This window comes from Hippocampus bargibanti, linkage group LG07 (genome assembly GCF_051943395.1).
Source record: "Hippocampus bargibanti isolate YZ-2025 linkage group LG07, ASM5194339v1, whole genome shotgun sequence".
NCBI classification, from domain to species: Eukaryota; Metazoa; Chordata; class Actinopteri; order Syngnathiformes; family Syngnathidae; genus Hippocampus; species Hippocampus bargibanti.
The window spans coordinates 27,156,437-27,172,699 of NC_142740.1; the positions used below are offsets into that span (position 1 = coordinate 27,156,437).

At 40.8% G+C, this 16,263-nt stretch overlaps 1 protein-coding gene across 2 annotated transcripts in view; it reads left to right on the plus strand.

Annotated features, from left to right (window-relative positions):
• impact (impact RWD domain protein) overlaps positions 1-16,263 on the plus strand; it is a 30,187-nt gene that overhangs the window by 6,379 nt on the left and 7,545 nt on the right. Inside the window, exons 6-10 of one of the 2 annotated variants that reach the window (XM_089001468.1) lie at positions 919-1,041; positions 1,149-1,243; positions 4,441-4,514; positions 5,438-5,528; positions 13,344-13,478. In XM_089001468.1, the coding sequence (XP_088857594.1) occupies positions 919-1,041; positions 1,149-1,243; positions 4,441-4,514; positions 5,438-5,528; positions 13,344-13,478 (518 nt within the window). Of the gene's footprint in view, positions 1-918; positions 1,042-1,148; positions 1,244-4,440; positions 4,515-5,437; positions 5,529-8,163; positions 9,125-13,343; positions 13,479-16,263 lie in introns of those variants that run through there. The other variant, XM_089001469.1, reaches the window with a different exon arrangement.

Here is a 16,263-nt window from a genome sequence, read left to right on the forward strand (position 1 = left end):
TGTAATTAAAGAAATAAACTGTACTGTATAATCAAGTCATTTTATTGACCTTTGTGATGGTCGTTGATGGCTTGATGGAATGGATAGCTTTTTGCATAAAGTGTTTTCAAGGAGATCTGGGTTGTACATCTTAGAAGTTGTGAGATTGCAACAGCAACAGATGCAGGCAGACACACTAGAAACGTCATTAATAGCTGGTTCCCTTGCTTGTATGTTCTCTTCAAATTGTACAAATGGCTTGTGCAGGTTATTTGTGGCGCCTGATTGATGGGATATTTTAACCTTACAATCTACATTCTGCCTTTGAACTATCAATAAGTTGAAACAAGTCCAAATTTCACTGTGTTTTCTATCCATGTTCTCACCTTTTTATTTTTGTTTTTTTTTTTGGTTTCAAGCTCTCATCTCATTTACAGCTCTGTTTCTGTAACCCCTCCCCCCGCTCATTGCTGCATTTGCCCTGATGCGTATGTCCTGCTGCTTGTGTCTACAACCGATCTTGACCAATCACTTGCGGCTTTAACCGAAGACTGGAGCCGGGGAATAGAGGACAAAAAAAGTCGGCTGCCATTTGCAGGTCCTTGTTAGGAACCCCAAGAAACGGCTCATTCGCGAACGACACATCACTCACTTAGTGTGGCACTCTGTGTGTTACCCGAAAAATAGTTCGTATGCCAAGATTCTATTCTCGCGAATTTAACGTTCGTAAAGTTCGTTAGCTAAAGCGTTCGTAAGCCGAGGTATCACTGTACTTCACATATAAGGCACACCTGCATATAAGGCGCAGGGTCAAATTTTGAAGAAATTCAAGGCTATTAGGTGCGCCTTATACACCGGAAAATACCGTAACTTCTGTACCAATCGACATATTCATTCTCCCAACGCGTCTCTTCCCCCCCCCCCCCCCCCTAATTGCAGTGGAACGGTCAAAGACAGCGAACGTCACCGCAGAAGAGGACGTGGACGACCAAGACATGCCCGATTTTACCCGTCTCACATTAAGTGTCGAGGAAGCGCAACGGTTCCTGGAGCAAACAATCGGTATGGAGAACGCTATTCATGAAACAACTCTTAAACACAACATTTAACCTTTAACCCCGAGACGGTCCGTCAAAGACTTGCTGACATGACGACGTATCCTCCCGTAGGTGAAGAGGCGCCGCCGATCAAACATGGCAGCTGCATCACAGACCGCCGTAGCACTTTCCAGCCTCACCTGGCACCTGTGGTGACGCCAGGACAGGTGACTTGAAATGAGACACACCCGCTTGTTCCGAGTTTCCAAGTAGAGTTGAAAACCGAGGGGAGGGTTTCAAAGGAGGGTCATGTCAGAGATGTTCGATCGGACACTGTGGACAAAGACTCGAACCCAGAAAGATTGTGTTTACTGCCGGCAGGAGACATAGCCATTCATGACAGACGCCTGAATTCTGCAGACCTCTGCCAAGCTATTTATATTGAGTATATGCAAATTTATGATACATTAGTAAAACATAGTTTTCTTGTTTAGAATACCACACCCCTGGGCGTTCTAAGCGCGAACAGCAATGAAACATTGTCTTTTCCATGAACTGATACATTTGTAACCTGGCTAATGAGCTCTTCCTGTGAAGGAGTTTGAAGTCGTAAATTGCTTCGGTGATAAAGGAGTTTCCTAAGTCCTAAATTCTGTCCAAGGCCAGATCTCCTAGATGAAGATGACAGTTTAACTTGCTGTGTCTGTTGACCTCAGATTGACCCCAGGTTGTCTGCGCTTCAATTGTGTATTTGAGTCACACATGTTGACTAAGCATATAACGGTATGAGACTTTTAAATATGATAACTTCTTATTCTGTCTAATCTCTATCAGTGAGCGGCCATGTTCTGAAATAATAATTGACAAAAAAATGATCTTGTCTAGTAGTCGAGTCGTTAGTACGCCGGCTTCACAGTGCAGAGGTCGCGAGTTCGAGTCCCGCTGCCGCCTCCTTGTGTGGAGTTTGCGTGGGTTTTCTCCGGGTCCTCCGGTTTCCTCCAACATTCCAAAAACATGCCTGGCAGGCTGATTGAACACTATAAATCGTCCCTAGGTGTGAGTGTGAGAGTGGATGGTTGTTTCTCTCTGTGTGCCCTGCGATTGGCTGGCAAACCGGTTCAGGGTGTCCCCCGCCTAGTGCCTGAAGATGGCTGGGATAGGCTCCAGCACCCCCTGCAACCCTAATACGGAGAAAGCGGTCTGTAAAAGGGATGGATGGATGATCTTGTCATCATTCACAAGTCTTTTTCATAGGTGCGTCTTTCCGCTAGCTGGGAAGTTTCAGCACAAAAAGGGGGGGGGGGGCGCTGCCTCTTGCAGGCAGCAGGGTAACAGAGTGTGAGATTTACATCTCGTCTCGTTACGACGTTCAGGAAGTGTTCAGTTCCGCTTCCGATGCTCTTGTTCGGGAGAAAAAAAAATCACAATATTTGTTCCGCCAGCTGTCGTTTGCTGACTGCTTCCTGTATCGGTTTAGTACCCTTAGTGGCACTCTAATCTGCATGCACAATGAGCGTGTGTGGGAGCGGAAATGGACTTTTGGAGTGTGGTATCTTTTTTCCGCCATCGTCATTTGTTAGATATCAAGAGACTGCGTGCAAAGTGCGCGTATGCCGACAAGTACGAATGACCGTTATTCAGAGACATTCGCAATGTGGCGCAGACGGACGGGTGTTGGGGAAATGAAGCCCTTGCGTCAGTAACTTTTCCAGTCATGGTTGCAATTCCAATTTAGGGTTTCAAGCCTGGGTGAAGGTTTTAAACATTCCAATAACTCAAACAATTTTCTAGCCAGAGTGAGGGTGTCAACATAAGGCTTCAAACAAAGGGTAGGTATTTGAATTTGAGTTTCAGTCCTGTACAAACACTCCCCAACTTACGAAGATTCGAGTTACGAACAAAGGTTATGTACCTTTGTTCGTAACTCAAGCATTTTTTTTTGTAGGAACATATGTCATATTCTCTCCAGTTCACACAAAGGGTAGGTATTTGAATTTGGGTTTTGTCCTGTACAGACACTCCCCTACTTACGAAATTCGAGTTACGAACAAAGGTACATACAAGCATTTTTTTTGTAGGAACATATATACAGTAAAGTCTCGTTATATCGATATCGGATATATCGATAGTCCCGGTTATATCGATACTATTTCTATGCACGCACGGAGAAAATTACATGCAAACAGGGTCGGATATATCGATAGTCCCGGTTATATCGATATTTTTTCAGACTCCCTTGAATATCGATATAATGAGACTTTACTGTAGTATTCTCTCCAGTTCAAACAAAGGGTAGGTATTTGAATTTGGGTTTCAGTCCTGTCCAGACACTGCTCTACGTATGAACATTCGAGTTACGAACAAAGGTACATACGAGCATTTTTTGGAGGAACATATGTAGTATTCTTTCCAGGTCAAGCAAAGGGTATTTGAATTTGGGTTTCAGTCCTGTACAGACACTCCCTGAGTTACGAACAGACGTACATACAAGCATTTTTTTGTAGGAACATATACAGTATTCTCTCCAGTTCAAACAAAGGGTAGGTATTTGAATTTGGGTTTCAGTCCTGTCCAGACACTCCTCTACGTATGAACATTCGAGTTACGAACAAAGGTACATACGAGCATTTTTTGGAAGAACATATGTAGTGTTCTCTCCAGTTGTACATGTACATTTCTTTATAGAGCATATATTTTATTGAAGGTTTATTTTTCAGTACAAACCAATACAGGTTACTTATACAAGCCTTAATCATACTTAAATAAGCCTTAAGGAACAACCGACACCTCCGGACAAGTTGCGTTCATAATTTGTAAAATCACTTCAAATGACTTCTACTGAGCGCATTTTACAAAGATTCCACTGCATATAGCTATAGTTTACGTTTTAAGACTCGCACTGAATATTCAGGAATTCTTGTTTTCGAGTTGATGACGATCCCCTAAAGCGTTCACTCAACCCGGAAGTAACAAAGTAAAGCAAAAACAAAAAAACTAAATAACAAATAATATGACAACCCAAAGACTCAGAGAGTCATTCATTCTCCAGCACTTTCAGTACCCTCTTGGTGACATGATGTTCGAGATGAAAGAGGAGAAGATCAAAGCATCCTTTTCACCAATGGATCAGGGATGTCATGGTGAAATGTGCACGTCTGCTACAAGCTAAATATTGAAAGCAAATACGAATCCATAGCATCCATTGACGAAAAGAGATTGTCTCACATTTCCTGTCCCCACATAAATCCGCTTCAATTCCAAGCTGCGGCTATTCCGCATACGCGTCAGCGCAGAGCTGCAGGCTGCTCAAGCCATGCATCCATCCAGCCGCCGACTGGATGCCATGTTTTGCCATGAAGCAAGAACTTTTATTTTACTTACCGTCCTTATTTTTGTTTGTTTTTATTTCCGGCGCGGGCGACAGGTCAAAGCCGCATTGGAGCGACTCTACGACAACAAGAAGATTGCCAGCGCTACTCACAACATCTACGCATACAGGTCGGTGACACTCGCCAGCCTTTTCCCTCTTCTGCAAATGTCGCAATTAAAGGTCAAGAAAGACCTGGCTTGTCTCATGTGCATGTGCGTGTATTTTTTTCCCCTCACATACACACATACTTGGATGCTCTAATGAGGTGGAGCTGCTGAAGTACTGCCTGGCCGACCGGGGAGGAATTGCTGACATTTAAAGCAGATGTCACTGGCAGTGACAAGTTGACCAAACACATTTTTTATACTCTGTGTGTGTTTGTATGACTAGTCTTGTGAGGACCACTAACATTTTATACCATACGCACTGAGGACATTTTTGACAAGTGAGGACCTTTTGGCCGGTCCTCACAATTTTTTAATTCTAAAGGCTTCTAGAGGGTCTATATATGGATCTGTTAAAGTTTCAGAAAGGTCCTCACAAATTCACCTAAAATGATTTTTTTTGTGTGTGTATTTTAATTTCACTTGGATACACACACTTTTTACTCACTGTGTGTTTATGTGTGTGTGCGTGGTTTATGAGAGGAAAAAGTTCAGACCACAAAAAGTAAAATGATATTTTAACCTAATTCACATCAGTGGTGAGGACTTTCAATGTACCCATTCAGAAACCTCACTCCTGCTGTTATTTCAGTTTCAAGTTCACTTTTTATTTCTTTGTTCTTAAAGAAGTTGCAGTGGGAAATGAGGTGACATTTAGTGTTCAAATGCAACATTAGTTCTTCTCTAAACTTATCAGCAACGGTGGTCCTTACTCCTTATCTGGAGTTATCCGGACCTCACAAAAACCACTGAAACAGGAATGTGTGTGTGTGTGTGTGTGTGTGTGTGTGTGTGTGTGTGTGTGTGTGTGTGTGTGTGTGTGTGTGTGTGTGTGTGTGTGTGTGTGTGTGTGTGTGTGTGTGTGTGTGTGTGTGTTTTTTTTTTAGGATTTACCATGAGGAAAAGAACAGCTTCCTGCAGGACTGCGAGGATGACGGCGAGACGGCAGCAGGTGGCAGGTTGCTCCATTTGCTGCAGGTGAGCGGTCCATTAAGCGGGAACACACACGCGCACACACACACACACACGCACACGCACACACACACACACACACACACACACACACACACACACACACACACACACACACACACACGCACACACACAGATTTTCATGCATGCTCAAAACACAGGGATGAACATTTGAGCAAAGAACATTAATAATAAAAAAAATGGGTCCTTTTTTTTTAATCTTGGGTAGGTGCTTCTCTTGCACGAGTAGTTTAACATGCAGCCCGCTACCTCTGAGAGACTCAGAAGATTTTGGCAGGGGGAGGTTGGAATCTGATTTAACGCTGTGCAATTTCCCAGCTGTATCAAAAAGAAAATGTTTTATTCCCTAATTGTCTGTGTTCCAAGCTCACGGTTCGTTCATCCCCACAGTCTGCCGAAGCTTTTAAAGTATGATTGTTAATGAGGAAGAAGCTCGACGCGGCCTCCCTTACAACCCGCTGCTCGCACTCCGCTCTAATTTGCTGACCTTTAAAAAGGGTGTCGACTTCCGCATATGCATATTCTAGCCGTAATGCACTAGAAGTGCATTAGGTGCTCGTACAAGCGCATATTTTTTTGGTGGGCGGTGGCCAGTCAAAAGTCAATGTCACTCTTTGTTGTATTAAGCAGTTCTAGATGAAAGAGGAGAGGATCAAAGCGTCCTTTTCACCTGTGGATCAGGGACGTCATGCTGAAATGTGCACTTCTGCTACAAGATAAATGTTGAAAGCAAACAAGAAGCTGTAGCATCCATTGTCGAAAAGAGATTGTCTTATATCTCCTGTCCCACGTAAATCTGCTTCAATTCCAAGCCGCGACAGTTCCACATACGCAGCGGCCCTCAAGCACACACATTCACACATGGGAGTACATTCGGAAAACAATTGTGGTTTGTTAAACCTACTTTAGATCGTCTGGTGATTTTCAAAGAAAAGAAAAAAAGCTGAATTAAACTTATTTTTATTTTTCTTCATGAAAGGAGGAAGTATATTTGGGTGCTGGAACAAATTAAAGGCATTTTGATTCGTTTCAATGGGGATAATGCATTTGGTTTTGGAACTTTTAGCGTTACAGTTATAACTTGGCTTACGATTTTAATTGGTTCCCAGACATAGTGTGTAAGGCGAAAAGTGTGTATCCCAAAAAATAATTTCCCATAGGAAACTATTAAAATGAGAATAATCCATTCCTAGGTCCCCATAAGACATAATTTTCTACTTCCTAATTTTCTAAGCCTTAAAACTACACAAAATACACCTTATTTTACGTATAATAAATGTGCTACGGTATTATAATTAAAGAAATAAACTGTACTGGATAATAAAGTCGTTTGATTTACCTTTGTGATGGTCGTTGATGGCTTAATGGAATGGAGTGTCCGGTTTCCTCAGCATTTAAACACTTGATGAGGAACATAGCCTTCTTCTTTCTGTCTAATTTTACCTTGTTCCTCATCAATTGTGTTCTGTTTAGCTGGGTTGATAGCTTTTTGCATCAAGTGTACAGATGGCTTATTTGTGGAGCCTGATTGATGGGATATTTTAACCTTGCACTCTGCCTTTGGACTATCAAAGTTGCAACATTTAGTCACTCTCTCTTTAATGTTTAAACCATCTCCCCTCACTGATGCGTTCTTGACCAATCACGGGGCTTTAACCGAAGACTGGGGGCGTGGAATAGAGCACAAAAAAAAGTCGGCTGCCATTTTCTTGTTAGGAGAATGGGCTCATTCGCGAACGACACATCACTCATTGTGGCGCTCCGTGTGTATCCCGAAAAATAGTTTGTATGCATAGGTAAAAGTTTCATAAATTTAACATTCGTAAACCAAAAAGTTCGTAAGCCAAGGGGTTTGTAAATTGTGGTATCACTGTACTAGCTCGAGCACAGAATAAAAGAAAATTCATACTTTCTTCGTCAATGTACGAGTGCTTTCACAACTTTCTGCATTTGCATATTGTGCAGTATGACAATCCCCCCCAACCCCTGCCGCTGAGATGATATTAATCTTCTCATTCCTCATTTCAAAGAGACACTTACTGCTGTTGTTTGTTTTTTTTTTTTTTTTCTTTTCCTTTTTTTTCGGGCTGCTGTTGTCAGATGGCATCGTGATTCATCACCTTCTGCACACACACACACACACACACACGAGTAATTGTTGTGCCATAATGTGGATCTGCGACACAGAAGGCGAGCGTCGCACTCGTTATGAAGTCACGATAGAAGTTTTCTTCGCCCCCAAAGTTGCCCGGTCACGTTCACGTCGAGTGAGCGCGGTCGCGGGGGTCGCGTTCGTTTGAGGTTAGAGGATTTAAATGGGTAGCGGGTGGGGTGGTGTGGGGGTAACAACCTCCATGTGACGCAATTGTGATGAGAGGAGCGGTTTTCATGACGTTGTTCTCCCTTTGGTCAAAGTCAGCCATTTTGGTGGCGGCATTTTTAACGCCGTGGCCCGCTTTCATTTCATTTTCTTTTTGATACCAGAAAAGTCTTGGATTTCATACATTATGCATGTGCGCGTCCATGAAATAACAAGGAACTGGCATTGTGAATTCTTTTTATGCCGCTTTGATGCCAAATGTGCTTTAACATTTGATTTGTACGTCTGTGGGCCTCGCAGGACTTGAAAGCGGCGGCGGAGGTGGGGGTCTCCACCCTAGTTGTAGACAGTGAAGACCTCCCATGAGATTGGCATTGTTTTCATAGCAGCAGTTTTATGACAAAAGGAAATTGTCACTCAATGCTTTTTGTCTGTTGATGACATCCAGTGTAGCCGCCCCCCCTCCAAAAGTCGATTCTTTTGTTTGTGCGGTATTCCAAAAATAAAAAGATGCATATGAGACAAATGTTTTAGATTTGTAGATTTCATTTCGTAGTAAATGTTGAAGTCGGACTGCAATGATGTAAAACCGTGAGGGGGGGAGCCAAATGATGATTTGTGAAGTCTGCAGAATTGTTTTGTTTTGGGGAGAAAAAAAAAATACATCCAAACTAATCGGCAGAAGCTTCATGTGTAAAGATAAACAAACTGCGAACATAACAAATGACTTCATCAAAGGGAGGAAAAAAACTCATTGTTTTTTTTTAGCCACATTTTAGTTACTGTTTCCCTTGGGGGGGCCGTTATGACTGAAACCAAGTTTAAAAAGTCAATAACAGCAGTTTATTTCTTCCAAGAAAATACTTTTATTTATTAAATATGAGAAGTGATTTTTTTTGCTTGAGATTTTTAGCAATAAAGTTGACACGTTTGATTTAATTCGTGGGCCACATAAAATGATGTCACGGGACAGATTGGGCCCCCGGGCCTTGAGTTTCACACCTCTATTTGTTTTAATCTCCTGTAAAGGCGACTGGAAAGCAGAATTCCCCAAATACAAACAATTACTGTGAGACTTAATTGTGGCAAAAAAAAAGCACATCGGGTTCCTTTCACAGGTTCCATAGACAACAAGGCATAGAACTGTAGCGGCTTGGAACTGAAGCGGATTTACGTGGGACAGGAGATGTGAGACAATCTCTTTTCGTCAATGGATGGTACAACTTCATGTTTGCTTTCAACATTGAGCTTGTAACAGACGTGCATATTTCACCATAACGTCCCTGATCCATTGGTGAAAAGGACGCTTTGATCCTCACCTCTTTCATTTAGAACTGCTTCATACAACAAAGAGGGTGCAGGAAGTGCTTAAGATTCAATGCCTGCCTCTTTGTGTTGTCATATTATTATTATTATTTATTTTGTTTTTTTGGTTCTTTTGACTTCAAAATGGCGCCATGAGAGTGGCTGCATTTCCAGAAGCTCCTGTATTTTGTTTTTCTACTTCTTCCTTTCCTTTCCTTTTCCTTTCATCACTTTGCTGCTGTAAAATGTAAATTTCCCCACTATGAGACTAATAAAGGCTAATCAAATCCGAAAAAAGGAAATCTGATAACATGATAAACTGTCCATTGTAATAACCGCGGTGCCGAAAAAGGTTAAAGTAGCATGTCACAAGTCAGGTTAGGACAGTCCAATGTGCCCTCATACGACCCCCAATTGGACTGCTGAAATGTCTCCACTTCGAGACTAATAAAGGCTTGAAAGTTTTAAAAGGCACTTATGAATGAAATTTATAATAATTATGATTAAAGGCTAATCCAATCCAATCAAAATGTCTTGATTTCCTACGCATGAGTTAACGACTGACGAATGACACCTAGCAAAGTGACTTTAGGTCTGGCGTGAAACTAATTTTCAAAGTTCTAATACAGCACATTACTCCTACCAATAACCTTTAAAGGACAACCGACATCACTTTTTTTTCCTGACATCAGAAAAACGTTTTATAGCATCTAAAATACCCAAAACACGCAGTATATTTTTTAGTCAAATACAAAACACCAATAAAAATGACTTAAAGTGTCCAGAATCTGCAAAAAAATTGAGCTGCAAATTGGGCATTTTCAGAAGGTCCCGCCCCTTTGTTCGTGGTGTCACCCCAAGATGTCTTGCATTGCTTGAGAATCAAAACAATGGCTTCAGATTCGGAGTATATGCTTTCTTGTTACTCATCCAGTTATGAATATGATTCAAATAGTTCTGAAGAGGAAAGCATACATGTTTGCAATCAATTAAAAAATGTATTCCGTGGCATTTTGAGGCAATAGGGGGGGGGATGTAGCACTAAAAAAGAGGCAGAAAATGGCGACAAAGCTCCGTGTAAGGAATTAATCAGCCCGTTTCCACAGGCTGATTAATTCCTTACACGGAGCTTTGTCGCCCTCTTCTGCCTCTTTTTGGTGCAACACAAAGTTTTCAGACCAAACAAGTACAGCAAAATGCATTGGCGTGATGGAATGTGTCCTTTTTTCGTTCAGGGGCGTTCCTTCAGTGACGTAGGGTGAGGACTCGTCACCAACTCAAAAACAAGACTTCCGGAATATTCAGTGTGAGTCTTAAAACGTAAAATATATCTATATGCGGTGGAATCTTTGTAAAATACACTCAGTAGAAGTCATTTGAAGCCATTTTACAAATTATGGACGCAACTTGTCCGGAGACGTCGGTTGTCCTTTAAGTTGAGTTCTGGGAATTTCTCGCTCGGTTGTTCCACATACAGTGATACCTCGGCTTACGAACGCTTTAGCTCACGAACTTTTCACTTTACAAATATTAAATTCGCAAGAATATAATCTTGGCATACAAACTAGTTCTTGGCAGGACGAACCAAACCACTCAGCACCACGGTGGCTGGCTGACTAGTTGACTAGCTGACCCACTTTCTTTGAGTGCAGACATGGTTTGTTATCGAGTGGAGTACTTTTGCTATTTTGGGACCGAAAAAGACCCCACCGCAGGCTAGTGTTAAACCGAAGAGGACACAAAAGAAAATTACGGTCGGACGAGGTGTGCGTTTGTGTGACCCAATACCAGAATGCTAAGTCGACCATTGCTACATGTGGCTAAGGGTGTTTCTATGTTATCTAAGCAATGGTCTCAGGCAATAGAAGACGTTGAAAAACTTCTGTTAATCTGGATTTCCGAAAAGCAGCTAACAGGGGACGGTGTGAGTGAGTGTATTATCGCAAGAAAGCACGGCAACTTCACTCGAATATCATCAAGAGGCAACTACATCAACGACGATCACAAAGGTAAATAAAATGACTTTATTATACAGTACAGTTTATTTCTTTAATTACAATCCAATAGCACATTTATTATACTTAAAATAAGGTATATTTTGTGTAGTTTTAAGGCTTATTTAGTAGAAATTTGTGTTTTATGGGGACCTCGGAACGAATTATTCTCATTTTTAATGGTTTCTTATGGGAAATAAATGTTAGGAAGACGAATTTTTCGCTTCACACACACTTTCTGGGAACCAATTAAGTTTGTAAGGTGAGGTATCACTGTATTTGGTTTCGAAATTGTTCGAATGGACAACCAGGACTCACCGAATACACAATACATAAACTCGCAGACAGGCTCCGTTCTTGTCTCAAAGTGACACTTTGTATCTTTCCATCCATCCCGGCGAGGAAACGCTTGCGTTCATCTTCTTCCGTGTGACACTCGCGGCCCACGGAACAATTTGCATCAAGTGCTTTCGCATTAATCTGTTCCGCTCTAATCTCATTGCTCTCCAAGCAACCCTTCCTTTCCATTTCCTCATTCTTGATTTTCTTTTTTTGCCGCCTATGAGCATCCAAATGCACCACGATGAATAAAAGAAGGCTCTGATTAATAAATGTGTCGCCAGATTGGCAGCCGTCTCCCACTTCTCCGACCGAAGCGCTGGACTGTGCGAGTTGAGCGTTTTTAAGCAGTAAGGATATCATGATGAGCGATTTACTGGGACTTTGATGAGAGGATTAGAGTTTAATCCATTTTTCAACGCCGCTCGTTACATGGCGGGGATTGTGCATTTTCTTCGCCGTCGTCGATACGATACGCATCTCGATACACAGTCGACCGTACGATATGGATAAACTGACTGATGCAATGCACGTATGAGATCATTGGATGTAATTGCGACTTTTTTTTTCTTTTTTTGCCTTACGATCAAATGTTAGAAATTCAGTGGAACCACTTCCAATCACGTCAAGCACCGTTTGGCAGATGTTAAACCTGAAGAAAAAAGACTAGATTTGTTTTGAAAGGCGCTTATAATGAAATGTATTATTATTATTATTATTATTATTATTATTATTATTATTATTATTAGATTCGCTTTGCTTTCCGGGTTATGTCATATGCGGAAAACATTCTGACGCAGTACCCGGACTCGCCTGTAAGTGGCAGCACTATCGTGGCTCGAGGCATAAATTGTAATTAAAATTACAAAGAAGAAGAAATAGAATACGCTTGGCTAACTGTTAGCTTGTCTCGTAATTCCGTGGTGATCGTATAATTAATCTTAACAACATACATTCATCACAAGTAGATGTTTTTCTAGATTCGTTTATGGCAACAGCCCGATTCACTGTTGTTCCATTTTAAATTACAACACATATTCCAAAAATGTGGGCTTGATTGTCTTTGTACTGTATCCCATTTTGGCCTCCAATTCGGAATGGGGGTTTAAAAGAGATCTCCAAATTAGCCAGCATATATTTTAATTCAGTCTGCTCTTAAAAATAGGACACCGTTTTTTCAGATCAGGCTCATCAAATCACAAGCAGTTAGATTGATGACTATCATTTTATTCCCTCCCCACTTTTCTACTGCATGGTGTGATTTATCCTTTATTTAAATATTTTTTAAATCGAAGTCAACTCGAAAATGCCGCAGAATCCAGGGTTTCCTAACTAAAAATTGAGTTTGTGGAATAAGATTACTTATAATAAATATGTAAAGTGTCCTTGACAGTTTTGAAAGGCGCTTAGAAATAAAACGCATTATTATTATTATTAATTTACTATCTATCCAAGGGGGTTGACATTTTATTCAGCGCCAATCCACTGAAATTGCCGCCAATGCCACTTGCAGAACGTCTCATACCAAACCCAGAAAACAGGTGAGCTGTGATGTTATGAAAAAGGCTAGCTCACATTTTGGCAAATGTGCCTGTTAAAAAAAAAGTTAGTACAATTTCTCTAATATCTCATAGATGTTAAGTTTCAGAAATCATAAATCGGGAGATGTTCATACTCGCGACTCTGTGGTGCGTGTTAAAATAATGTGAGCATTACAAAAGTGTAAATTAGAAGTAAATAAAACACAAACATACTTTCATTGTTTATTTATACATTCAATTAGTATACAAATGTATTTTTTTACATTGATGATATCTCCATTTTCTTTGCCTCTCTCTACAGATTCTAGATGTACGAAACGTGCTGGTGGTGGTGTCCCGTTGGTATGGAGGGATTCTGCTTGGTCCCGACCGCTTCAAACACATTAACAACTGTGCTCGAAGCATCCTAGTGCAAGAAGGATACGTTCCTTCATCGGTGAGTTGTTCACATTTTTTTTGGGGGGGGTATGCAGGTCAGGTTTGAAGAAACGGCTGAGCTAGTGTTTTGTATTTTAGTTTCAACTCACGTTTAGGATTTCAGTGCAAGGTTTAGTGTTGCAACATCTGTCTTATGTTTTCTGATGCTGGCCCAGCCGAGCCACCGGTACCAATTTCCTTCAATAAATGTGATTAACTCATTCACTGCCAGACATGCGCAAAAATGTGTCCACTCCAGTGCCAGGGTTTTTGTCATTGTCACTTGAATTCCAAGACCCACAGAATATTGAGTTTTAGGACAATATAAACATTCAATTCAGCGTTAGAAACCTTTCATCAAAAATATAGAGTTAATTCCTAAATTATATGGGTCTGGAGTTATATGAGCTTGAAATGAGAACGGCTATCCAAAATACAATGCAAAACATACATATTGGTTCATATAGCGCTTTAACAACAGGTGAAAATGGAACAAAGCGCTAACGTAGAAAAAAGGGAAATCCTGCCCCCTTGTGGAAAAGAAAAAAACATTGCCAGAGGGCATGACCAGCACTTTATCGGCACCCAAGCATTGAAAAACACAAAAGCTGAACATATTTGGGAATGGCGCTCTACGTCATATTTTCAATTCCCGAATAAATTTGTGAATGGCAATGAATGAGTTAATGAATAACTAGTTTGCAAATTTGAAGTAAAAAAATAATGAGTTATTGTGTTTTACGTCAGACAATTTGAAATTTTGTTATGACATTAGCAACGACATTGGAATTTCACAGGTTTTATTTGCTTTCCCTTTACTTTGACACCAGTGTCTTAGAGTGTTTCAACACCATGACAATTAATGCTAATTATTAGCTTAATGACTAGCATTAAGCTAGTGAGGCTTTTTTTCAGTAGTTATTTGGTTGTTTTAAATTCACACTTTTATTTTACATTTAGTTTGACGGTAAACTTCAACCGCTATTGGCATTTCCAACAACTTGAAACCTCTGTTTACAACTCATTTAATATCACAGTGATACCTTGGCTTATGAACTTAATTGGTTCCCAGACAGAGTGTGTAAGGAGAAAAGTGTCTATCCCAAAAATTAATTTCCCATAGGAAACCATTAAAATGAGAATAATCCGTTCCCAGGTCCCCATAAATCATAATTTTCTAATTTTCTAAGCCTGAAAACTACACAAAATATACCTTATTTTATGTATAATAAATGTGCTATGTGATTATAATTCAAGAAATAAACTGTACTGTATAATAAAGTTGTTTTATTTACCTTTGTGATGGTCATTGATGGCTTGATGGAATGGAGTGGCCGGTTTCATCAGTATTAAACACTTGATGAGGAATGTAGCCTTCTTCTTTCTTTCTAATTTTACCTTGTACCTCATCAATTGTGTTCTGTTTAGCTGGGTTGATAGCTTTTGGCATCAAGTGTACAGATGGCTTTTGCGGGTTATTTGTGGAGCCTGATTGATGGGAATTTTAACCTTGCAGTCTACTGCCTTTGAACTATGAAAGTTGAAATCCATTTTCTCACTCTCTCTCTGTCGTCTGCCTGTCTCTTTAATGTTTAAACCACCTCCCCTCACTGCTGCGTTCTTGACCAATCACGTGGCTTTAACCAAAGACTGGGGGCGGGGAATACAAGACAAAAATGAGTCGGCTGCCATTTTCTTGTTAGGAGAACGGGCTCGTTCGCGAACGACACATCACTCACTGTGGCAGCTCCGTGTGTATCCCGAAAAATAGTTCATATGCCAAGGTAAAATGTTCATAAATTTAACATTCATAAACCGAAAAGTTTGTAAGCCAAGGAGTTCGTAAACCGAGGTATCACTGTATGAGTTTCTACGCCACAAGGCAGACGAATGATACATTTTCTTCATGTATTGTTTTCAATCATTGCCATTGCCGGGTCAGGAAGGGTCTCGGTGGCCACCCATAAGGTTCATGTCAACTTCTATTTTTAGAGACTTTCCACATAAATGGCATTAAAAGTGAATGTCAGATGTGAAACTTCCACACAGGCGCTGCCCCGTGGCTCTGATATTACCTCGAAAACCGGCAAAATGCCAACAGACATGAAGCGAATGCCGCTGTGTCATATCGACGCTGTAATAGCATCACGCGGCGGCTAGAATTTTTTTTTTTTTTAAAAAAAGGCCTCCGAGTGTCGGGTTCAAGGATCCAGTCGGGCAGCTGCGTGACAAGTGGTGAGCCGGGGCGGCCATTAGCGGACATGCACGGCCGCTTTGTGACTGAGTTGGATGTTGTCGTCGCACGTCGTTGTCACGCTCTTGTTGAATTATGCTACGCTACTGAAAAATAAGGACCCTCCTCCCCAAAAAATGCTGACACAGCTACTCTGAGTTATGTGGGTTGGGGGCTATTATTTAGCTTTTGTGGGGAGTATTCACACACTTTTGAAATAAACAACCTGAACCGTTTGCCAGCCAATCGCAGGACACATAGATAATAATAATAATAATAATAATAATAAAAGGTAAAGTCAGCTATATTGTCAAATATGCTAATATGCATGACATACAGCACAGATGAAATTACTGTACTCTCTGACCCAGCGTGCAAGGCACTTATAATGACTAATAATAATAATAATAATAAAAGTTAAAGTCAGCTATATTGTCAAATATGCTAATATGCATGACATACAGCACAGATGAAATTACTGTACTCTCTGACCCAGCGTGCAAGGCACTTATAATGACTAATAATAATAATAATAATAAAAGTTAAAGTCAGCTATATTGTCAAATATGCT